The sequence below is a fragment of the Oncorhynchus keta genome, chromosome 17 (assembly GCF_023373465.1).
Source record: "Oncorhynchus keta strain PuntledgeMale-10-30-2019 chromosome 17, Oket_V2, whole genome shotgun sequence".
Classification (NCBI taxonomy): Eukaryota; Metazoa; Chordata; class Actinopteri; order Salmoniformes; family Salmonidae; genus Oncorhynchus; species Oncorhynchus keta.
Window position 1 is genome coordinate 46254501 of NC_068437.1, and position 26551 is coordinate 46281051.

The 26551-nt window shown below is 43.6% G+C and overlaps 1 protein-coding gene across 25 annotated transcripts in view; it reads left to right on the forward strand.

Annotated features, from left to right (window-relative positions):
* LOC118395944 (cortactin-binding protein 2-like) overlaps positions 1-26551 on the forward strand; it is a 121341-nt gene that overhangs the window by 90176 nt on the left and 4614 nt on the right. Inside the window, exons 4-14 of one of the 25 annotated variants that reach the window (XM_052466260.1) lie at positions 5579-6946; positions 9927-10133; positions 13552-13643; positions 17000-17149; positions 17937-18186; positions 23666-23759; positions 24395-24634; positions 24686-24736; positions 24941-25091; positions 25435-25618; positions 25722-25773. In XM_052466260.1, coding sequence (XP_052322220.1) covers positions 5579-6946; positions 9927-9944 — 1386 coding nt within the window. In that variant the 3' untranslated portion in view covers positions 9945-10133; positions 13552-13643; positions 17000-17149; ... (5 more) ...; positions 25435-25618; positions 25722-25773. Of the gene's footprint in view, positions 1-5578; positions 6947-9926; positions 10134-13551; positions 13644-16999; positions 17150-17936; positions 18187-19358; positions 20696-23665; positions 23760-24028; positions 25092-25434; positions 25619-25721; positions 25774-26551 lie in introns of those variants that run through there. The other 24 variants (XM_052466255.1, XM_052466257.1, XM_052466251.1 and 21 more) reach the window with 24 other exon arrangements.

Sequence of the window (26551 nt, forward strand, 5' to 3'; positions counted from 1 at the left end):
CACATGATGTTGGTGAGGTGTACACATGATGTTGGTGAGGTGTACACATGATGTTGGTGAGGTGTACACATGATGTTGGTGAGGTGTACACATGATGTTGGTGAGGTGTACACATGATGTTGGTGAGGTGTACACATGATGTTGGTGAGGTGTACACATGATGTTGGTGAGGTGTACACATGATGTTGGTGAGGTGTACACATGATGTTGGTGAGGTGTACACATGATGTTGGTGAGGTGTACACATGATGTTAGTGAGGTGTACACATGATGTTAGTGAGGTGTACACATGATGTTGGTGAGGTGTACGTACACATGATGTTGGTGAGGTGTATACATGATGTTGGTGAGGTGTACACATGATGTTGGTGAGGTGTACACATGATGTTGGTGAGGTGTACACATGATGTTGGTGAGGTGTACACATGATGTTGGTGAGGTGTACACATGATGTTGGTGAGGTGTACACATGATGTTAGTGAGGTGTACACATGATGTTGGTGTACACATGGTGGTGAGGTGTACATGATGTTGATGTTGATGTTGGTGAGGTGTATACATGATGTTGGTGAGGTGTACACATGATGTTGGTGAGGTGTACAAATGATGTTGGTGAGGTGTACACATGATGTTGGTGAGGTGTACACATGATGTTGGTGAGGTGTATACATGGGGTGGACAATACAAGTAAATGAAATGGTCCTATCGGGGTAATAAAGACTATTGTAACAAGACATGATCCTAAATGGGAGAAATTACAATATTTGATCAAGTCAACAGATCTCACCATATTACTGTATAATAATACTATTAGAAGTGCTTAATTTAAAAAGGATGTCATTCTGTTGCTGTTCAGCCTCCTAGAAGCTATTCAGATTCATAACAATGACATAGCATTGACTCAGTCAATCAGCCAGAGATGATATGTGTTCATTCCAGGGAGGATTATAGGGGGTTATGTTTGAGGGGGGGCAGCCAGGCAGCATAAAGGATATCAGCCTCAGTCTCAGCCTCATTGTTTGGGCTTGTTAGAGTAGCGGGGCAGGCAATCGCTCGGAATGTCCAGCTAAGCCTGTACCCTCTCTGCCAACGCACAGCTAACAATAGCAGCCACACTCCAGATATAATCGCCCGGGGTTGACAAGACATTGAAATTCAATCATGTTTAAATCGTTAGATTCCCTCGTCCTTTTTGTGTCTGTGTGAGCATAGTTCATCCAGTAACTGTTTCTTCTTGTGTGATATTTTACATATTGACTCACTGTTTTCTGCTGTTTCTCTGTAACTAATAATTCAATCCCTATTCTAAAATGGAGGGGCTATTATTGGTGTGTTGTAATGGGCCTAGTTTGTAATGAACCTCTTGGGAGGTTCCCGTTGCTTGGAAAGCAGACACAGTGTGTCCTTTATTTAAAGGGGGAGATCAAGCTGATCCTGTTATAGGCCTATTTCGATTTTGCCCTGTTTATCAAAAGTGTTGGGAAAACTTGTGCAATCTAGTTTCCGCTCAGGTTATGTACGTGTCACTGCAACCTAAAGGTCCTAAATTATGTCTCCATTGCCCTTGATTGTAAGCAATGTTGTGCTGCTATTTTTACTGACTTGGCCAAATATTTTGATAAGGTAGACCATTCCATTCTTGTGGGCTGGCTAAGCGGTATTGGTGTCTCTGAGGGGTCTTTGGCCAGCCACTGCCTGTCACCAAGGGAGTACACCTCGGCTCGATCCTAGGCCCCACGCTCTTCTCAATTTACACCAACAACATAGTTCACGCAGTAGGAAGCCCTGTCATCCATTTATATGCATATGATACAGTCTTTTTTATACTCAGCTGGCCCCTCCCCGGATTTTGTGTTAAACACTCAACAGCAAAGTCTTCTTAGTGTCTAAGAAGCTTTCTCTGCCCTTAACCTTGTTCTGAACACCTCTTAAGCAAAGGTCATGTGGTTTGGTAAGAAGAATGCCCCTCTCCCCACCGGTGTGATTACTACCTCTGAGGGTTTAGAGCTTAAGGTAGTCATACAAGTACTTGGGAGTATGGCTAAACGGAACACTGTCCTTCTCTCAGGATATATCAAAGCTGCAGGCTAAGGTTAAATCTAGACTTGGTTTCCTCTATCTAAATCGCTCCTCTTTCACCCCAGCTGCCAAACTAACCCTGATTCAGATGACCATCCTACCCGTGCTAGATTACGGAGACGTAATTAATAGATCGGCAGGTAAGGGTGCTCTCGGGCGGCTAGATGTTCGTTACCATTCGGCCATCAGATTTGCCACCCATGCTCCTTATACTGCACTCCATACAGTGCCTTCGGAAAGTATTCAGACCCCTTGACTTTTTCCACATTTAGTTAGGTTACAGCTTTATTTTTAAATTGATTCAATTGTTTTTTCCCCTCATCAATCTCCACACATTACCCGATAATGACAAAGCAAAAACTGCTTTTTAGACATGCTAATTCTGCTAATTCTGCTAATGTATTAACCTGTTTGGGCTAGGGGACAGCATTTTCACTTTTGGATGAAAAGCGTGCCCAGAGTAAACTGCCTCCTACTCAGTCCCAGATGCTAATATATGCATATTATTATTAGTATTAGATATAATTATTATATTATTAGATAGAAAACACTCTGAAGTTTCTAAAACTGTTTGAATGATGCCTGTGAGTATAACATAACTCATATGGCAGGCAAAAACCTGAGAAAAAATCCAAACAGGGAGTGGGAAATCTGAGGCTTGTAGTTTTTCAACTCATCCCCTATTGAAGACACAGTGGGATATTGGTCATATTGCACTTCCTAAAGCTTCCACGAGATGGCAACAGTCTTTAGAACATTGTTTGATGCTTTACTATGAAGGGGGGCATGAGAGGGGAATGAGTCAGAGGTCTGGCATGGGCTCGTGACGCGCGGTCATGAGAAAGTTACCTCTCGTTCCATTGCTTTTCTACAGACAAAGGAATTCTCCGGTTGGGACATTATTGAACATTTATGATAAAAACATCCTAAAGATTGATTCTATACATTGTTTGATATGTTTCTACGACCAGTAATATAACTTTTTGGATTTTTTGTCTGACATTTCCTCTGGAATTGCCCGCGCCTCGTGAGTTTCAATTGTTTACTAAACGTGCAAACAAAAGGAAGTGTTTGGACATAAATGATTAACTTTATCGAACAAATCAAACATTTATTGAGGAACTGGGATTCCTGGGAGTGCATTCTGATGAAGATCATCAAATGATAATTGAATATTTATAATGCTATTTCTGACTAATGTTGACTCCAACATGGCGGATATCTGTTTGGCTTGATTTGTCATCTGGGAGCCGTACTCAGATTATGCTTTTTTAAAATTGTATTTGTTTAAATCTGACACAGCGGTTGCATTAAGGAGAAGTTTATCTAAAGTTCCATGTATAATAGTTGTATCTATTATCAATGTTTATTATGAGTATTTCTGTGAATTGATGTGGCTCTCTGCAAAATCACTGCATGTTTTGGAACTACTGAACATAACACGGCAATGTAAAATGAGATTTTTGGATATAAATATGCACTTTATCAAACAAAACATACATGTATTGTGTAACATGAAGTCCTATGAGTGTCATCTGATGAAGATCATCAAAGGTTAGTGATTAATTTGATATATATTTCTGCTTTTTGTGACAACTCTCTTTGGCTGGAAAAATCGCTGTGTTTTTCTGTGACTTGGTGGTGACCTAATATAATCATTTGTGTAGCTTTCGCAGTAAAGCATTTTTGAAATCAGACACTGTGGCTGGATTAACGAGAATTGTATCTTTAAAATGGTGCCTAATACTTGTATGTTTGAGAAATTAGATTTTTGAGATTTCTTTTGATTGAATTGGAATTTGTTCCGCTAGTGGAACCCCGTTCCCAGACAGGTTTTAAAAATAAAAAACTGAAATATCACATTTACATAAGTATTCAGACCCTTTACTCAGTACTTTGTTGAAGCACCTTTGACAGCGATTACAGCCCTGAGTCTTCTTGGGTATGACGCTACAAGCTTGGCACATCTGTATTTGGTCAGTTTCTCCCATTTTTCTCTGCAGATCCTCAAGCTCTGTCAGGTTGGATAGGGAGCGTCGCTGCACAGCTATTTTCAGGTCTCTCCAGAGATGTTTGATCGGGTTCAAGTCCAGGCTCTGGCTGTGCCACTCAAGGACATTCAGAGACTTGTCACGAAGCCACTCCTGCGTTGTATTGCCTGTGTGCTTCGGGTCATTGTTCTGTTGGAAGGGGAACCTTTGTCCAAGTCTGAGAACCTAACCGGTCTGGAGGTTTTCATCAAGTATCTACTTTGCTCCGTTCAAGTCTCCCAGTCCCTGCCGCTGCAAAACACCCCCACAGCATGATGCTGCCACCACCATGCGTCTCCATCTGGTTATTGGTCACCTCCCTGACCAAGGCCCTTCTCCCACGTTTGATCAGTTTTGCCCGGGCGGCCAACTATAGGAAGAGTCTTGGTTGTTCCAAACCTCTTCCATTTAAGAATGATGCAGAAGTTTTTTAGTACCCTTCCCCAGATCTGTGCCTCAACACAATCCTGTCTCAGAGCTCTATGGACAATTCCTTCCACCTCATGGCTTGGTTTTTGCTCTAACTTGCACTGTCAACTGTGGGACCTTATATAGACAGGAGTGTGCCTTTCCAAATCAATTGAATTTACCACAGGTGGACTCCAATCAAGTTGTAAAAACATCTCAATAATGATCAATGGAAACAAGATGCACCTGAGATCAATTTTGAGTATCATAGCATAGGGTCTGAATACTTATATAATAAAGTATTTATTTTAAAACAACATAATACATTTGCAAAATATTTAAAAAAAACAGTTTTTTCTTTTACGTTATGGGGTGTAGATTGATGAGGGGAAAAATGTTTTAATCAGCTTTAGAATAATGCTGTAATGTAACAAAATGTTGAACAATGGAGGGGTCTGAATACTGAATGCAATGTATATTGTCATGTCATGTGGGGGCGTGAATGTGACATGAAGGTTTGTGGTGTGAAGGATATTCCAGATGTGGGTGCCCTAGCTATATCTGAGATGTTTAGTGTAGGTGTGATCTGGGCGTGTGTATGTCCTGACTGACATGTGTTTGTGTGTTGCTGAAAAGTGAGTTTACTGTAGATAATCTGAGCTCCTGACTGTTGGTGTAGGTGTGATCTGGGCGTTTGTATTAGTATGTTCTGACACGTGACTGAGGGGGTATAGAGGGGGTAAGAGTTACAGTATTGATGTTTGGGATAAGGGTTACAGTATTGATGTTTGGGATAAGGGTTACAGTATTACAGTTTGGGATAAGGATTACAGTTTGGGATAAGGGTTACAGTATTAGTTTGGGATAAGGGTTACAGTATTACAGTTTGGGATAAGGATTACAGTTTGGGATAAGGGTTACAGTATTACAGTTTGGGATAAGGGTTACAGTATTACAGTTTGGGAGAGCTGTGGGTTCGTTCTGTCTGTCTGCCATATAGTATGCGTGTCTTTTCTAAACGACATCTCCTCTGACTAACTTGTGGTCTATCTATCTCTCAGCTGGAGATGGAGAAGCTACAGCTGCATAGTCTGGAGCAGGAGCACCGTAAACTAACCGCCCAGCTAAAGGACGAGCGGGAGAAGAACAAGCACATGGTTATGATGCTGGTGAGGGAGTGCAAGCAGCTGGCCACGCGCGTGGTGGAGGAGTCGCAGCGCTTCCACGAGATTTCTGCCCGGCTGGATGAGGAGAGCCGCTTGGCCGGGCGGCTGCAGGAGGAGTTGACAGCAGAGAGGCAGCGTGGACAGCAGATGGAGGCCAAGATGGAGAAGCAGCTGTCAGAGCTGGACACTGAACGCGAGCAGCTGCGTGCCAGGCTGGGCCGAGAGGAGACAGAGAGCCTGAGCCTGCGCCGGCAGGTAGAGCAGCTCAGGACTGAACGGGATGGTAAGGACGTTAAAGACGGTAAGGATGGTAAAGCCGGTATCCCAGCCCAACCGGCTGCAGCTACTGCTGTGGATCCCACCTCTACCACCAACCCCCCACCTCCCAAAAACACAGCATCTATTGCTGTGGCCACAGACCCAGTCAGCTCCCAGACAGCCTCCTGCCAAACGGACCTGCCCCCTCCAGAGGCCGAGGGGCAGAAGAAGACGATCCCCCTCACCATCCCTGTCAAACCCACTCCCACCAACTACGCAGGCCTTAGCCTGCCCAAGACGCCCAGCGCAGGCCGGGGGCTGGTCCACAGCAGCTCAGGAGGACTTCTTCAAACAGGGGAGAATGGAGCCGAGGGCCAGACGCCCCATGGTGGGTTATACTCCCCTAACCCCACTTCAGCCCTGCCCATGGGGGTGAGCCCTCGTGTCCAGGCTGCCCGCTACAAGTTCCAGGAGCAGGACCAAAATGGCACATCCTCCCAGAGCAGCCCGCCGACCCGTGACCTATCCCCCACCAACCGAGACAACTTTGCCGCCAAGCAGCAAGCGCGACACACCGTCACGCAGGTCCTCTCACGCTTCACCAGCCCCCCAGCAGGTGGCCCCGGAGCCCTCCGTCCCGGCCTGCCTCACTCCACCTCAGAAGGGGGGCCCTTCCCTGGCCGCCTGGGCCACCCCATTGGCCTCAAGTCCCCCACAGTGGCGAGGATCGACCGGGGAAACCCGCCCCCCATCCCGCCCAAAAAGCCGGGTCTCTCCCAGACCCCCTCCCCTCCCCACCCGCCCATCAAAGTGGTGGGGGACAGCAACCGTTCCCCCGGGGCGGGGTTAAAACCCGGCACGCCCCAGCTGCCGCCCAAACCCGCCCTGGACCTGGTCCCAGCTTTGACGGCGTCTCAGGTGGGTGCCTGCCCCCCCGCAAGGGGGGTGAGGGGGCCTCACCAGGCCACGTGTGCAGAGTTCCCCCCCGCCAGCGCTGCCATCACTGTCAGTAGCCCCTCCTCCATAAACCCCTCCTTCTTCGCTAGCATTCCATCCCGTAGTCCCAGGCAGCCCCCTGGCAACAGCATCAGGTAAAGGGGCACCACGCTCCCCCTACTGCTCCCCCCTTACTGCCTCTACCTCTCCGCTCCAACTATCTTTCTAATGCTAGGCTAGCCTAGCCTAACGTAGGATTCAGGCCATAAGGAACCTGCTTTAACCACAGGAGTCCAAAGGAGAACACGAAGGAGCAGGGTCAGTCATGTTAACTCTTGCTAATTGTTGCAGTGACTGTATCCCTCTCGGCCCTAAACCGAACACTGCTTGAGACCTGATCTCTCTGTACGCATACTTAATCCTCCTCCCGCTCCTTCTGGAGCCTGTCGTCTCCCTGCTTCACCAGAGTCCTATTCTGACACGTTATCCCCCAGCTAGCAGCTGTAAACAGACTAGTGGCAGGCCAATATCATGTGCCTGCAGGGTAAAGGGTCACTAGCTAGGCTAGCTATCTCGGAGTGTTACACCAGTGTTATTTGAGGCAATGAGGTTTTAAGGCTAAGTTTTCCCTGTTCAGATGGGTGTGTAGGGTTCCTGTGAGTAACCCCCTCCTCTCTGAAGCTGATGCCAGAGGTTGCTCTCTCCCCTCATCCCCAGTCCACTAGCATGCTTCTTCCTCTTCATCATCATCACCCATCTCCATACACACACCACCTCCTCCCTCTGACCCCTGTCCATTCCATGTTCCTTCCTGTTTCAACTCCATATTCCTCCACTCTGTATGTTATGATGTACTTACAGATTCATGTGGATGTTTATAGTGCTATGAATGTAATATTCTTGTTTCTGTTTATATTGCAACATGGATTTATCATCGCAATTGGTTGAAAAAAGCACATTTCATAACACATTTCAAGCAATCGAGTAGAGAAGTTGACGCAAGTCCTGTTTGTTTTATTTTGATTTTATCCCAATGTGTATGGATGAGAAAAGTGCTTTATAGAATTTTGGCTGAAACAAATGAGGAATGTGTTCATTTTCTCGACTGATTCCATTTATTTCATGAAGGGATATATCAGCATTTTAGGGTAAGGTTCACGTCAGATCTCTTACAAGTAAAATTTGTCTTAATGTTACAATATGTTGGCTAAAATGTCATCATTACCTAGAATACTTTTTTTTGTTGCCAAAACACACTTCTATTAAGACTATACTACAACTGCACTATACTAAGTCTTTCTCCACAGCAGTGAAACAAATTTGACTTTCACCTCAAAAGACCAAACTGAACACCAGCTTTAATGTCACCAGTAGTTTCTGTTACTTCAGTATCCCAAAACAGTAACTTAGTCAGACGTCTTGGAAAGCGCAACGGTAATGGCTGTCAACCGCTGATGTCGTTAAAATAATGAAATACACTTCCCTTCCTTTCCTCCCCCTCTCCTTTTCAGTCTTTCTGACAAGGGTGTAATCTAAAGGTCTTCAGCTCTTCTTGCTCTAAATTGAACACTTTTCACCTGCATGTCCCGAGAAGTGCCAAATAACCCATGACGTTCCTTTATAGCATTGTAGCTAACAATGACCTTCACTTTCCCTCCCACCCCATCCATAGAGTAGAGTTTAGCATTTTGCTACATATTAGCGTTATACAATACTGTGCCTTTTAATTGCAAATTTAAGTTCTAAAGTGCATTCGGAAAGTATTCAGACCCCTTGACTTTTTCCACCTTTTGTTACATTACTCATCATTCTACATACAACATCGCATACATTTTTGAAAATGCATTAAAATATCACATTTACATAACTATTCAGACCCTTTACTCAGTACTTTGTTGAAGTACCTTTGGCAGCAATTACAGCCTCGAGGCTTCTTGGGTATGACGCTACAAGCTTGGCACAACTGTATTTGGGCAGTTTCTGTCTGAGTGACCATTAGGTTCTTGGTTACCTCCCTGACCAAGGCCCTTCTTCCCCGATTGCTCAGTTTGGCCAGGCAGCCAGCTCTTGGAAGACTCTTGGTGGTTCCAAACTTCTTCCATTTAAGAATGACGGAGGCCACTGTGTTCTTGGGGACCTTCAAAGCTGCAGAAATGTTTTGCTACTCTTCCCCAGATCTGTACCTTGACACAATCCTAAAAAGCTTATTTCTCTTAAATGTTGTAACAATTTTTTTTTACATCCCTGTTAATGAGCATTTCTCCTTTGCCAAAATAATCCATCTACCTGACAGGTGTGGCATATGATGAAGCTGGTTAAACAGCATGATCATTAAACAGGTGCACCTTGTGCTGCGGACAATAAAAAGTCACTCTAAAATGTGCAGTTTTGTCACACAACACAACAGGGATTGGCAACTGGCATGCTGAGTGCAGGAATGTCCACTAGAGCTGTTGCCAGATAATTTACTAATCATTTCTCTACCATAAGCTACCTCCTCGTTTTAGAGAATTTGGCAGTACATCCATCCGGCCACAAAACCACAGACCACATGTAAACACACCAGCCAGAACCTCCACATTCGGCTTCTTCACATGCGGGATCATCTGAGACTAGCCACCGGACAGCTGATGAAACTGAGGAGTAATTTCTGTCTGTAATAAAGCCCTTTTGTAGTGAAAAACAAATTCAATTGGCTGGCCCTGGCTCCTGAGTGGTTGGGCCTATGCCACCCCAGAACCACCCATGGCTATGCCCCTGCCCAGTCATGTCAAATCCATAGATAAGGGCCTAATTTATTTATTTAAATTGACTGATTTCCTGATATGGACTGTAACTCTGTAAAATCTTTAAAATTGTAGCTTGTTGGGTTCAAATTTTTTGTATATTTTTGTTCAGTATAGATTCATGCATTCATTGTCTTTTGAGCTCTAACCAGACTGTGTTGTAGAACTCAGGTGTTGTGGTGTAAAATCTCCCTCATTCCCCTTCTCCTCTCTATCAAAGTTTCTCTGCCATGTTCAACCTTGTCCCCTCTAACTCCTGTTAGGCTGGCGTCCCTCCATAGTCCCCTCGCTAAACTGCGGTGGGCCCGTTGCCCTGGACGACGGGCGCCCCCCTGCACCTCCAAGCTGCTTCCCAGGAAATGTCACTTTATTGTCAATGCTGCTTAACCGAGATCCAACGGATAATATTAGTCTCCTTGAAGACCACCCAACCTCTGCTTTGTTTTCTGCTGCTCAAAATGGACGCTCAGGTACAGTGGGACAGTCATAAGCTGTGTTCGAATACTCATACTAACCTCATTAACCGTACTATTTGTGACGATGGAGTATGTAGTATGCTTATTGGTCATAGTATGGATATAGTTAGTATGCTTATTGGTCATAGTTTGGATATAGTTAGTGTGCTTATTGGTCATAGTATGGATATAGTTGGTATGCTTATTGGTCATAGTTTGGATATAGTTAGTATGCTTATTGGTCGTAGTATGGATATAGTTAGTATGCTTATTGGTCATAGTATGGATATAGTTAGTATGCTTATTGGTCATAGTATGGATATAGTTAGTATGCTTATTGGTCATAGTATGGATATAGTTAGTATGCTTATTGGTCATAGTATGGATATAGTTAGTATGCTTATTGGTCATAGTATGGATATAGTTGGTGTGCTTATTGGTCATAGTATGGATATAGTTAGTATGCTTATTGGTCATAGTATGGATATAGTTAGTATGCTTATTGGTCATAGTATGGATATAGTTGGTGTGCTTATTGGTCATAGTATGGATATAGTTAGTATGCTTATTGGTCATAGTATGGATATAGTTAGTATGCTTATTGGTCATAGTATGGATATAGTTAGTGTGCTTATTGGTCATAGTATGGATATAGTTGGTATGCTTATTGGTCATAGTATGGATATAGTTGGTATGCTTATTGGTCATAGTATGGATGTAGTTAGTATGCTTACTGGTCATAGTATGGATATAGTTAGTGTGCTTATTGGTCATAGTATGGATATAGTTGGTATGCTTATTGGTCATAGTATGGATGTAGTTAGTATGCTTACTGGTCATAGTATGGATATATAAGGTGTATGCACCAATTTGTAAGTCGCTCTGGATAAGAGCGTCTGCTAAATGACTTAAATGTAAATGTAAATGTAGTTGGTGTGCTTATTGGTCATAGTATGGATATAGTTAGTATGCTTATTGGTCATAGTATGGATATAGTTAGTATGCTTATTGGTCATAGTATGGATATAGTTAGTGTGCTTATTGGTCATAGTATGGATATAGTTGGTATGCTTATTGGTCATAGTATGGATGTAGTTAGTATGCTTACTGGTCATAGTATGGATATAGTTAGTGTGCTTATTGGTCATAGTATGGATATAGTTGGTATGCTTATTGGTCATAGTATGAATGTAGTTAGTATGCTTACTGGTCATAGTATGGATATAGTTAGTGTGCTTATTGGTCATAGTATGGATATAGTTAGTATGCTTATTGGTCATAGTATGGATATAGTTAGTATGCTTATTGGTCATAGTATGGATATAGTTAGTATGCTTATTGGTCATAGTATGGATATAGTTAGTATGCTTATTGGTCATAGTATGGATATAGTTGGTGTGCTTATTGGTCATAGTATGGATATAGTTAGTATGCTTATTGGTCATAGTATGGATATAGTTAGTATGCTTATTGGTCATAGTATGGATATAGTTGGTGTGCTTATTGGTCATAGTATGGATATAGTTAGTATGCTTATTGGTCATAGTATGGATATAGTTAGTATGCTTATTGGTCATAGTATGGATATAGTTGGTGTGCTTACTGGTCATAGTATGGATATAGTTAGTGTGCTTATTGGTCATAGTATGGATATAGTTGGTGTGCTTATTGGTCATAGTATGGATATAGTTAGTATGCTTATTGGTCATAGTATGGATATAGTTGGTGTGCTTATTGGTCATAGTATGGATATAGTTGGTATGCTTATTGGTCATAGTATGGATATAGTTAGTACGCTTATTGGTCATAGTATGGATATAGTTAGTATGCTTATTGGTCATAGTATGGATATAGTTGGTGTGCTTATTGGTCATAGTATGGATATAGTTAGTATGCTTATTGGTCATAGTATGGATATAGTTGGTGTGCTTATTGGTCATAGTATGGTGCTTATTGGTCATAGTATGGATATAGTTAGTATGCTTATTGGTCATAGTATGGATGTAGTTAGTGTGCTTATTGGTCATAGTATGGATATAGTTAGTATGCTTACTGGTCATAGTATGGATATAGTTAGTATGCTTATTGGTCATAGTATGGATATAGTTGGTGTGCTTATTGGTCATAGTATGGTGCTTATTGGTGCTTATTGGTCATAGTATGGATATAGTTAGTATGCTTATTGGTCATAGTATGGATGTAGTTAGTGTGCTTATTGGTCATAGTATGGATATAGTTAGTATGCTTACTGGTCATAGTATGGATATAGTTAGTGTGCTTATTGGTCATAGTATGGATATAGTTAGTGTGCTTATTGGTCATAGTATGGATGTAGTTAGTATGCTTATTGGTCATAGTATGGATATAGTTCGTATGCTTATTGGTCATAGTATGGATATAGTTCGTATGCTTATTGGTCATAGTATGGATGTAGTTAGTATGCTTATTGGTCATAGTATGGATATAGTTAGTATGCTTACTGGTCATAGTATGGATATAGTTAGTGTGCTTATTGGTCATAGTATGGATATAGTTAGTGTGCTTATTGGTCATAGTATGGATGTAGTTAGTATGCTTATTGGTCATAGTATGGATATAGTTAGTATGCTTATTGGTCATAGTATGGATGTAGTTAGTATACCAAAAGTTCCTGGATGACGTACTAAATTCGCCAAAATACAAAGTATACAAGCAGTGCACACTATTTCAGTGCTTTTAGGGCCCGTAATGCAATTCTTCAGAAAATGGGCTAACCACCTCTGTTAGGGCAAGTAAAATGGTCAGAGTGAGGTGTTCTCTCATTTGTGTCTGGAAGTAGCTAGCAAACATTAGCCAGTTAGCTTAGGTGCTTCATTGCAGTTGTGAGGTCAGAACGCTCAGATCAACCCTACTCCTCGGCCAGAGGAACGTACAGTGTGCGCTCTGAATTTACGAAGGTCCAGAGCGCACTTTGGCACTCCAGATTGAATTTACGAAGATACCTGAAGTCGTATAATGTAATTTGTTATGCTAGCAAGAGGTTGCATAGCAACAACATTCCGGGGAAAAAAAGGTGAAGCGCTGAGTACGCTCAACTGAAAGGATCCCGTTTGTTTACAGTATACTAAAATGAACAAATAGTATATAGTGTGTAGTATGTACTCATTAAGTATGTAGTATACAGTATGTTAGTATGGGTATTTGAACACAATGAGCTCATACACACACGCGCACACTACCTATTGCAGCTAAGATTTGATGCCTTTCTGTCATGTTTGATATTGTCCTGCCATTCAAGGATCATTGATCTATAAACAGTACTGAAGGTTAACTGTTAAACCTACTATTGTCATGTAAAGGAGAAGACAGAGAGAGCACAGCACTGAGAAATCAATGGTTACTTCTCTCTCCGCCTCTCTTACCCCTGTCCCCCTCTTTCTCCCCCCTCTCTCAGACTGCGTTAACCTGCTGCTGACTTCGGGGGTGTCTACTGATGTTTCTGATTTAAACGCCTTTACACTTTGCCGCCTCACATGGACACCACAGGTTGGTCCACAACACAACTAACCCCTGTCAATCACTGCTATATACAGCAGCCTCTTTAACCTTTTACTGGGCTGAACCAGGGTCACACAGAGTGTTTCTTGGTAGTCTTAAACAAGTCTACTTTGAAACAAAAGTATACACCTTACAAAAAGAAGACATGTCAGATACAGAGTTGAAATGCATTATAATTTTTTGCTATTTCGTGGTATCCAATTGTTAGTAGTTACTATCTTGTCTCATCGCTACAACTCCCGTACGGGCTCAGGAGAGATGAAGGTTGAAAGTTACGCGTCCCCCGAAACACAACCCAACCAAGCTGCTTCTAAACACAGCACGCATCCAACCCGGAAGACAGCCGCACCAATGTGTCAGAGGAAACCCCGTGCACTGCGATTAGCATGCACTGCGCCCGGCCCCCACAGGAGTCACTGGTGCACGATGAGAGAAGAATGTCCCTACTGGCCAAACCCTCCCTAATCCAGACAACGCAATTGTGCGTCGCCCCACAGACCTCCCAGTCGCAGCCGGCTGCGAACCCAGGGTCTCTGGACCACCTGGGAGGTAGAAATATATGACATTTTGAGTTTACATACCAATATAACATTTTATCACAGAAAACTGAAATGTAACAAACCCATTTGACATAGAAACAACAGATTTTCATTGTTTTTAATTACGAAATATATGAATAACATTCCACCCATTACACCAAACAGGTGTAATGGTCATTGACTGCAGGAAAGGGCCACTGTCTGGCTCCAGATAGAGCCGCTGTCAGTAACTGTTGGCTCAGTATTTGTCCCTCCACTAAACTGACAGAAGTGTTTGTCAGATATTGTAACACATACAGCTGTCAAATATGTCACTGAAAGTGTTACATATCATAGTGTTACTGTACATGTTAAATATAGTGTCCTCTCCGTGTTTGGCTGGTGGCTCCGAGTAGAAGGGCATAGAGAATGATAGAGGACTCTAGGGTCCAAAAGCTAGTTTTAGCATGGGCAGCGCCATTGAGGACTTGCACTATTTTGAAGTAGTCAACCGGGTGAGACTTCCTTTGGGTTAAGGAAGGATCACAAGATTTCATCCGTGCCATCAGGAAGGATCAGCCAATGAATTATACTTGTGAGCAAACATTCTATAACTGCAGGTGGCAGTACCTAGGTACCTGTTCAAACACACTACAGGTGGCAGTACCTAGGTACCTGTTCAAACAAACACACTACAGGTGGCAGTACCTAGGTAACTGTTCAAACACACTACAGGTGGCAGTACCTAGGTACCTGTTCAAACACACTACAGGTGGCAGTACCTAGGTACCTGTTCAAACACACTACAGGTGGCAGTACCTAGGTACCTGTTCAAACAAACACACTACAGGTGGCAGTACCTAGGTACCTGTTCAAACACACTACAGGTGGCAGTACCTAGGTACCTGTTCAAACAAACTACAGGTGGCAGTACCTAGGTACCTGTTCAAACAAACACACTACAGGTGGCAGTACCTAGGTACCTGTTCAAACACACTACAGGTGGCAGTACCTAAGTACCTGTTCAAACGAACACACTACAGGTGGCAGTACCTAGGTACCTGTTCAAACGAACACACTACAGGTGGCAGTACCTAGGTACCTGTTCAAACAAACACACTACAGGCACGGTGCACCATTTCAGTTTGTTTACCAGTTACCTCAATGGTGCCGCCCATGGTCTCACGCCACTGTGTGGACAACCAAGAAACAGGAGCCGGGATGCCTTTTCCTTTATGTCAGCAGTGCTGCGCTGGGCACACATTGCCAGCCCAGGGCCAATAGCATGCTCTGTTGAGTGTGGAAATTGAAGAAAGGCAACTGAAGTAGGCCTTAATCCTGTCCCTGGGCAGAGCATACAGTATATTACAGTAATGTATAGTCATGTATTCTGTGTGTGATGTGACAGTCAGCGTGCCGATCGGCTTTCCCCCAATATTATTTGTTTTACTATCCTTCTTGGGACCAAACAATTGATTCCTAGTCAAAATCATATTTACCCTAACCCCAATCCTTTTTATTTTACTAGAACAATCGGTTAAGAACAAATTCTTATTTTCAATGACAGCCTAGGAACAGTAGGTTAACTGCCTTGTTCAGGGGCAGAACGACAGATTTGTACCTTGGGGATTTGATCTTGCAACCTTCTGGTTACTAGTCCAATGCTCTAACCACTAGGCTACACTGCTGCCCCCGCTGCCTAACCTTAACCCCAATCCCCAAAATCTAACCCTAACTCTTAAACCTAACCCCTAAATCTAACCCCTAGCCCTAAACCTAACCCTAACTCCTAAATCTAACCCCTAACTCCTAAACCTAACCCCTAGCCCTAAATCTAACCCTTAACTCCTAAACCTAACCCTAACTCCTAAACCTAACCCTAACTCCTAAACCTAACCCTAACTCCTAAACCTAACCCTAACTCCTAAATCTGACTCCTAAACCTAACACTAACTCCTAAATCTAACCCCAGGCCTAAACCTAACCCCTAAACCTAACCCAAGGGGGGGAAAGATGACCTAAATGACCTTTATTTTTTTATTATTTTTTCCCCTTTTTTTCTCTGCAATTTTGTGGTATCCAATTGGTAGTCTTGTCCCATCGCTGCAACTCCCGTACAGACTCAGAGAGGCGAAGGTCTAGAGCCATGTGTCCTCCGAAACACAACCCAGCCAAGCCGCGCTGCTTCTTGACACAATGCCCACTTAACCCAAAAACCAGCCACACCAATGTGTCAGAGGAAACGCCATACACCTGGCGACCGTGTCAGCAGGCATGCGCCCAGCCCGCCACAGGAGTCGCTAGAGCACAATGGGACAAGGAACCCGGACAACGCTGGGCCAATTGTGCTACTCAGGAGGCCCCCGCAAATTGATTTTAACAAACAATTGGTCCCCCCAAAAATGCGTCCCTCCGTTGAATTTCAAAATCTCGATGTGGCCCTCGAGCCAAAAATGTTGCCCACCCCTGCCCTAACCCCTAAACCTCAAAGCCTAGTTGTAACCCTAATATTAAACCTAACCCCTGAGCCTAAAATAGCCTTTTTCCTTGTGGGGACCGGCTCGATGTCCTCACTTGTCCATATTTTACTGTTTTACTTCTGGTCCCCACAAGCATAGTAAAACCAAAAACACACACAAAGACCTTCATTGGCCTGCCTCAACTAAACATCCTCAGAGCAGTACTGTATGTCTGTTCTCACAATACAGAGAGAGGTTGACAGTTTGACAGCACAGAGATGTTCCCAAAACCTTTTAATAGTCGCAGAGTTTCACTACATCTATGTGTATAACCCAACCTCTTCTCCTGTGTGTGTCCCATGTCCAGGTGTGTGGAGGCCCTAGTGTTCGGTGGGGCTGATGTGGACCAAAGGGCCATTGGGGGAAGACCCTTCTGTTCATGGCCAGCAGAGCCGACAGGCTGGACTGTACCAGTGCCTTGGTCAACGACGTGGCCGACCGCTCAAGAGCCACCACCGTAAGTCACCACCTGGCCTATTTTGTCCCATAATGTCCCCAACTGGCCCCAGCTGTTCTCAGGTGTGCCCTGTTGTCCTCTGCAGCCCCCCAGTTCCCCTGCTTTCAGACTGTCTGTTATTGTCTGTCTAATGACTCACTCTTTTGTCCTCTCATTTACTCAACTGTCTGTTATTGTCACACTCAGGACTGTTTTTGAACAAACAATCAAGATCACAGAAAGCTACTGGGTTTTCAAGTCTGATAGGCGAGTCGTGGCGTCCTGTCACTAGAATAAATACCCTTCAAAACACTGTTTCCCTCCAAGGGAATTCACTATTACATTTACATCACAACACAAGGACCTTTACAACATAGCATAGGACCAGAAATCAACAGAGCCTTTTTTAAATATAAAGTCTGTTCATGGTTCAACGCATTTCACATATAGGTTTCCTGTGTCTCTATAGCAACTATATGGCATATGACTAATTGTTCTTGACAATGATTTATGAATGTGTTTTGTTTAGTTTTATAGTTAGTTCCGTTATAATTGGTGACTCCCCTCTGTGAATAGCCACCACATTGTTGTCCCTGGGCAACTACCTACTTACACAGCTCCACTGGGCTATTTTTGTCATATCACATTTGTAGAAATTATATTGACTAATATTGCACAGTAAGCATTGCCAATTTTGTGTGAACAGGTTTGAGTGTGTGTAGGTGGATAATTTCTTTGAGTGCGTGTCTGCATGCGCGTGTGTGTGCATGTGTGTGTCCCAATGCTAATATGTGTGTGTGATCCACAGGACAGCTGCAAGGCTCTCCACGAGGCATTCAGCTTGGGACATGTAGACACTCTGCGGCTCCTCCTCTGCCACCCTGCCCCAGACTGTACCCACACCATGACCCTAACCCTGACTGTACCCACACCATGACCCTGACTGCAACCATAGTCCTGGTCCTGCCACGATCCCGGTCCTGTCTAGCACCTTGCTCAACCAGGATAACTGTGAGGGCTGGACCACTGCACACATCACTGCTGCCAGGGGCTTCAAGGTACTGGGACACTGATCATGTACTGTTGTCTCAGACATATGGAGGTATACTGAATAACATACAGTACTATACATATAGACTCAAACACACCATCAGGAACTTCTCTCTGTATGGTTTAACTGACTTGCCTAGTAAAATAAAAAATAAATAGTGGGCTAGTCAGGATATTCTTTAGAGATAGTGGGCTATTCAGGATATTCTTTAGAGATAGCGGGCTAGTCGGGATATCCTTTAGAGATAGTGGGCTAGTCGGGATATCCTTTAGAGCTAGCGGGCTAGTTGGGCTTTAGAGATAGCGGGCTAGTTGGGATATCCTTTAGAGATAGTGGGCTAGTCGGGATATCCTTTAGAGATAGCGGGCTAGTCGGGATATCCTTTAGAGCTAGCGGGCTAGTTGGGATATCCTTTAGAGATAGTGGGCTAGTCGGGATATCCTTTAGAGCTAGCGGGCTAGTTGGGCTTTAGGGATAGCGGGCTAGTTGGGATATCCTTTAGAGATAGCGTGCTAAGCTACACTGTGGAAAACATCAACATCAATAGCTGAGGCCATGTCAAAGTGTTAAAGTCATATTGGTATTTATAATAGGATAAGAAGTGAATCAATTGAATGACAATCATTACAGCTCCTTACCTATGAGGACAGAGAGCATGCTAGCAGTGTTGTGGCTTCCAGTCAAATCAGCTTATTAAGAACAAATTCTTATTTTCAATGACGGCCTAGGAACAGTGGGTTAACTGCCTGTTCAGGGGCAGAATGACAGATTTGTACCTTGTCAGCTTGGGGATTTGAACTTAGGATATCCTGACTAGCCCGCTATCCCTAAAGGATATCCTGCCTAGCCCGCTATATCCCTAAAGGATATCCCGACTAGCCCGCTATCCCTAAAGGATATCCTGCCTAGCCCGCTATCCCTAAAGGATATCCCGACTAGCCCGCTATCCCTAAAGAATATCCCGACTAGCTCGCTATCCCTAAAGGATATCCTGAGTAGCCCGCTATCCCTAAAGGATATCCTGACTAGCCCGCTATCCCTAAAGAATATCCCGACAAGCTCGCTATCCCTAAAGGATATCCTGAGTAGCCCGCTATCCCTAAAGAATATCCCAAAACAGAGAGAATGCATGTTGGTCCCTATCTCAGGCAGTGAGCTGAGTCTTGTCTGTTATTTTAGACGTATCCTCCAACCAGAGCCAAGTTTACCGAGGTGTTGCGGCCTATTTTGAGCTGTAACGCAACACGGTCCAAACAGCTGCTGTCCCTGACCGCCTCCTGACCGCCTCCTGATTCAAGTTTTGAATTTCCCCTTGTCAGCATGATGGAATGGATGGCACCCAACGGAATACCAAGCACCCAGCGACTCCCTGCTGAACCGAATCGCTTATATAAATGTGAATCTTTCTTATTCTCTCTGATAAAATCGCTCTTACAGTGTAAGTTGATTCCAGGGGAATCACTATGGGTCTTAAGAAAAATTGTTTTCATTTGATTCACTGAATGAATCACCGGCCCTCTGTTATCTCTCAATGTTACTCACTATTTAATTGGACATTTAGGAGTAAATAGTAGATGAATAGCAGGCTGTAAAATAAAACAAACTTTTTTTTGTTAAGAATACATTTTTGTCTTTTGAATGACTGTCAATAAAGTTTAATTTAGTTGTATTCACATTCACAGGTAAAAGCTGAATTGCAGTGACTGTTGGATGAATCGTTTTGGAAATAATTGACTCCTTGATAGCTGATTATTGATATCGGGGCTCTTCCAGGCACCTGGCATTGCAGCTGGTGTAGCAAAGGTCATAGACACACACACACCCACACACACACACACACACAATCTCTCTCTTTCTATTTCTGTATCACACACATCCTTACACAGGGCAGCTCTGTTGGATGACACTCGTCCCTGGGTCCTGTCCAAAGGTGTGACCGGGCCAAGCTGGAGAGGGCTGTGCCACGAGCCTAATTGATCTTGGCCCAATCACAACACACCACACTGAGAGGCTGCCCAAAATAAACACACACACAAACACGTTGGGCTCTAATTCAATCCACATCCCGGAAGTTCAGCTTTACAACATGATTGAAATTTAAAGGCAATGTTCCCGCTTTAGTAGAGACTGCATTCACAATAAACACTGAATATGTCGACTCAGTCGGAAATTACCATTAAGTTTCTATTGCGGAATCTGTCAGTATTGAATAGAGCCCTTTTGTCACGTTCTGACCTTAGTTCCTTTGTGATGTCTTTGTTTTAGTATGGTCAGGGCGTGAGTTGGGTGGGCAGTCTATGTTCTTTTTTCTATGATTTTGTATTTCTGTGTTTGGCCTGGTATGGTTCTCAATATGAGGCAGCTGTCAATCGTTGTCCCTGATTGAGAACCATACTTAGGCAGCCTGTTTTCACCCTTGAGTTGTGGGTGATTATACTTTCTGTTTCGGTTGTTTTTTTGTTTCTTTGTTTGATGTTGTTCAGTTAAAATAAATAAGATGAACAAATACCACGCTACGCTTTGGTCCTCCGATCCTTCCTACTCCTCCTCGTCAGAGGAAGAAGAAGACCTTTACACCTTTACCTCTCTATAATTGAGTCGATTAGTATATAATATTTCTAATATATTTCTCCAAGGAGGCAATTTCCCGGTCACATTGTTTGGACAAACTCCCCAATGTGTCCTGTTTAAGAATTACTAATCTAATCTGGGTCCTGTCTATGAATGACTAATCTCGGCACCCAGAACCAAATCAACTATTCCAATTTCAATGTTTCAATATTAGTGCTTTGTCATGACTCTCCTGTGAAGATCTTAAGGATCAGGTTACAGTGGGTCCGCTTTAGAGCGTGCTCTCTCGTAGAGGGGGAGAGTGGGAAGTGGGCTGTTTTATGACGGTCGTAAATACCGAAACTCCTTTCCCCACTGCCAAAAGGAAAGTTGAAAATCCCTTTGTTACCACAGAGAAAGACTTTGCAGTACGATAACCTCAAAAGGTTTTCTAATGTAACAATATTTCTGTATTCCAACCAGTTGGAATGGTCCGTGGGTATTTAAACAATAATCATGTCCATCATTTACTGTGTGACGTTATAACGGAAACATTGTAACTTTAAGATCTTTCACAATGTATTTCTCAGATTTGCATCTACACTGGATGTCTTAAGGTGAATGCACCAATTTGTAAGTCGCTCTGGATAAGAGCGTCTGCTAAATGACTTAAATGTAAATGTAATGTTGTGAAACTACTTCTCACAAATATAAAGATGAAATGTATTTTAGCCTCCAAAAGGAGAATTGTCTTTCATGTAAAGTTTTTCCCAGTCAGTAACCACGGCCACGCGAGCACATTGGGACAAAAGGGATGCAACCGCCCTGCTTATAAAGGACTCCTGACAACATTTACATTAGTTAAAAACGCAGGCACGGGAGTTCCCACGTTGAAATGGCTGGAACTCTGAAACTTTCAACAGAGAAGAAGTACTACTTATGTCAAAGAGACCCACGGTCAGCCAGACGCCACGAATGTGTAAGAAATCTACAAACGAGTCAAGATAACGCAGGGACGGAGTCCCCATGTTGAAATGGCTAAACTCTGAAACTATCGATCACTACTGAAGAAGTAAATCCTAGACCGTGACCTTTATCAGTCCGCAGCTGAAAATATACGTAAGTCTAGGACGAGAATACCGACAACGGTGGGAGCATCTACTCTAAGAGAACAACTCTAAGAACTACAGGGTACGTTGACGTATCCATTATAACAGAGCTACAAAGGACACAGCGACCAGAGTTAAACAACCAGAGACTCTCTGATTAACTAATATCCAGCAGACGGACCAGCGATTGCAGAGTGGGACAGCAAGACCTACACTCGTAAATATGTCAATTGTACATTTCTTTTCGAATGTTCATGTTCAAGGTATTAGCAATTTCTATGAGTGTAGTTATCAGCACTAAGTTTCCCGCTGTTGAGCTGTCCCACCCCTTTCCTTTGTCTACCAAGCCGTCATATCGGCTTAGCCCACTAGGGACTTTCCTATCATGTCAGTAACCAATGTATGACCAATTGTGTGTGTTTTTATGTAATTCTGTGATTGATTAGTTAGTAAATAAAATAATTAAGCCAATTTGTATATCGCTGATTCCTGATTTATGTTAGGGTTCGTGCAGATATCCAATTGTTTGCAACGTTCAGTAATGAGACTGATGAGGTAAAAATACATTAATAAGTGACTGTAATCGATTAAGATATGAAAATATCGGAAGAGTTAATTCGGGAAATAAATACTCTTTAAACATTTTCCCGTGGTGCCCCGACTTCCTCGTTAATTAAAGTGACATGATTAGTTTAATTGTTTTATTAAATGACACATGGAGAATTGATTTGGGAATATACAGTCTTCACATTTAATGATAGTCAACGCTATGACAGCTGTCACAAGAGACAAGTGAATGATTGGCTCGTTACATAGAGTCTGAACCGACGGAGTGAAATCTAGTCTAGCCAGGGGAAAGATCATCCAGTCTGTCTGAGCTCAGACAATGGAGAGGAGGAGGGGTCTGTCCTCAGTTTAACACGACAAGGGGAAACCATCTGTGGGAATTCAGCCGGAGCAACCGCTTTATCAAAACACAAGGACAAGAGAGTAAGGGAGGGAATCCGTAGTGAAGGGTGGGATGGAAGAGAAAGAGAACGGTGGAAATGGGGATGCATTATGGATGAGACTTGGAAGGAGGGAGGGAGAGTTTGGCATATTTAGAGAAATATGTCTGGTTTCTGTGTCAGTGAAGATCAGCACCCCCGATGGGTTTTGGGTTTGTTTTCATTGTCGCCTGTAAGGGAGTGGGTGTGTGGGTGGGTGCACTCTGTGTGTGCTTACAGAACCTTTAAAGTATCAACTGTGTAGATGTGTAATGTAGAAGTAAAGTTGTCTAGACACAGTATGTGGAGGTTTAAGTTTTTGTGCTGTATTTATTGTCGGTATGCACATGTGTGTGTGCTTGAGTATAGCATGTATTGTGTGTTTTTTTTATACTGCTGTTGTTAATGTGTGTGTGTACCTGATTCGGGTCTTTATTGATCCCCTATCCACCCACTGCCAGAGTGTTGTAGTGTTGCCTGGGAAGCTTTAGCTAGCTGCTTCTCTTTCTGCTGTGTAATACTGGCTGGCTCATTTCCTGTCTGCTTCGAACACTGTGTTTTGACAGCACAGGGAAGATTCCTCTAGTTTCTGACACTGAGGCAGCGTAGCTGAAATTTAAAGCACTGTCAAACACTGTCTTCATATGTGTGTGTGTGTGTGTCTTCATTGAATTAGACCGCTGCGACACTCGGGAGCAAATGTCTATGTGTCTGAATTGAACGGTAGTGTGTGTGTGTGTGTGTTTGTCTTCATATGTCTATGTGTCTGCATATGAGTGTGTGTGTCTGTGTGCGTGTTGTGATTTGCTCATTTCCTGTCTGTTTTTGTGTTTCTTGACAGGCCTGTCAGAGTAGTGCCTTGATGAGCTGGCCCTGGAATCCCTCATGCCTCTTCAGCTGCATCCCTCATGCCTCTTCAGAACTACATCTTCCTGGTACACACACACACACACACACACACAAGGAAAGAGGAGAAGTAGAATATGATTATATGGATTCACAAAACAGGTCACTCGGATTTTGGGTTTAGTATTTTTGTGCCCTCTACTGGCCACATGTATACTGGCCACATATTTTGGGGAATGAGAATGTGGCTGTGTCCTAATTATCTGCCTTTCTCCATAAGTGTGTCTGAAACTGCTTGCTAATAAAGGACAGGATAGAAAGGACGCTTAGTGTGTCACTTTGTGTTATGGGCCGTAAGGGGACCTGTCAAGAGTACCTAGCCAATCAGACTTCCCTCTGCATCAAGATGAAGCAGGAGTCTGTGGGTGTGGCCTGTGACATCTGGGTGGAGGTGGACAGGGGTCTGACTAAAGAACATATGTTGGACACCTTCATCAACTGTGGTAAATAGTACTTCTAAATGTTGTTATAAAACTAGAGTTATACTTGCCTCATTCTGTTCAGTAATCTTGGATTATGCTGCTCCATAAGGTCAGTCACAGGAAGACACTGCTCCCTTAGGAACAGATCTAGGATCATCATCCGGACCAGAAAACACAAACTGACAAAACTAAGATCCATGATTGTGGGTGACTTCATTCTGTTATTTCTGTATCTGTGTTAGTCCAGGTGGCTGGCCCGGCTCTGGAACATAGTGGAGGTCCTTCACGTGGAGTAGGCCATCATCTCCCGGCTCTGGAACATAGTGGAGGTCCTTCACGTGGAGTAGACCATCATCTCCTGGCTCTGGAACATAGTGGAGGTCCTTCATGTGGAGTAGGCCATCATCTCCTGGCTCTGGAACATAGTGGAGGTCCTTCACGTGGAGTAGGCCATCATCTCCCGGCTCTGGAACATAGTGGAGGTCCTTCACGTGGAGTAGGCCATCATCTTCCGGCTCTGGAACATAGTGGAGGTCCTTCACGTGGAGTAGGCCATCATCTCCCGGCTCTGGAACATAGTGGAGGTGCTTCACGTGGAGTAGGCCATCATCTCCCGGCTCTGGAACATAGTGGAGGTCCTTCACGTGGAGTAGGCCATCATCTCCCGGTTCTGGAACATAGTGGTGGTCCTTCACGTGGAGTAGGCCATCATCTCCTGGCTCTGGAACATAGTGGTGGTCCTTCACGTAGAGTAGGCCATCATCTCCCGGCTCTGGAACATAGTGGAGGTCCTTCACGTGGAGTAGGCCATCGTCTCCTGACACTGGGCATCACCTAGCAAACACCACCTGAGCTCAGGCCAGCGAGCGGTGGTCAAGGCTTCTCTCAGTATCTTGGTCAACAAAGCCGTCCTGCAGGGATGTCCTCTGCCACGGCACGGTGGGTACACACTACACTATTGCCTGAATTAAACTATAGGGCCGACCCGACCTGTAATGGCTCAGATAGTTTCTTTTCATATTGTCCTTTCCAGCACGGGTCCAGCAACTATGGTAGATGCGTTACCAGGCGAGCTCAGTACAGCTCGTCTTGCTTGGATCGGTTTGGCCCTATAGTGTTCATCTGGGTTGAATATGTGTTTGTCTTATGTATTTTGGATTGATGGATGATAGGTAGACTGCTTGTTTGCCTGGTTGGGAGGAAGGTAGATTGGTAGTTGTATAGGTGGATAGAGAGAATAGTTTAATAGACCTAAATGTCCATGTGTTTCCCTCCTCATCAGAGATTAACAGGCACCTGTTGAAGTTCCGAGGTGGGACCTTCCCTCTCTCAACCATTGGCTCCTGTAAAGGGGGCGGCGGCAGGAAGGGGTAGGACAGTAGCATGTGGAGATGAGCCAATACCAGCCCACGAAAGAAGGGGAAACCCCGCCTCCAACTGGAGCTGTGGAGATTCTCTCAGAGAAGGTAGGATGAATCAGTGTTTTTCACTACTGTTGTAAAGTTTACCCTACCTTTTGAGTTTGAATAGCCATAATGGTTATTCATGTTGTCCTTTTCTTGCCTGCAGGGTCATTGTCCAGCGCTGATGTCCTCTTCATCACCAACAGCAATACTCCGAGGTCAGTGATGTTAACCGGAGCCGTTCATTTGACACTTTTGGGAAGTATCCATTTAGTATTGTTTTCCAGTAAAATGAGTTTATATGATGCAACCACTAGTATGTTATTGATATCATGTAGCATGCTGTGTTCTAGCCTCTATGAAATGTGACCGGTGCCTAGATTTGGTCATAAGTAGCAAAATGATTTTTTTTATATATTGGATAAAAGTAGAGACTCAGAGCTAGAAAATAGTTGAGGAACAATGGGAAAGTAATACACCTGTAACCTCACTGGAGAGCTCTTCATCTACACCCATTCAGGATCATTCACACCCTCTTAAGCTTTAACCCCACCCATCTCTTTAAGGATTCACACATGTGAGGTTATGTACTAAACAGAGTGAGTAGTTTAGTAAACAACCAAAAATTTCAAGACTAAAAGTGGTAAAAGTAGTAGCCTACAATAAGGAAACTCCAGGTAAAAGTACACTTTATCCAACCCCTTGGCCTATATCCTAATCTGACTTTGGTGCAGGTCATGTTGTTCTTTACATTACCGTCTCTGGTAAACACACACTATATCAAATAATATATAGCTTTATTTGTCACACAGGATACAGAAGGTGTAAGCAGTACAGTGAAGTGGTTACCTGCATAGTACCAATATCAAAAACAGAAAATGTCCAGATAAACAAATTGTATAAATATTTTATCATTATTAGATTATGCTTATCAGACACACTTGTCTAAATTGATGGGCCATGTGAAAGAAATGCTATAACCACCCCCAGCCACAT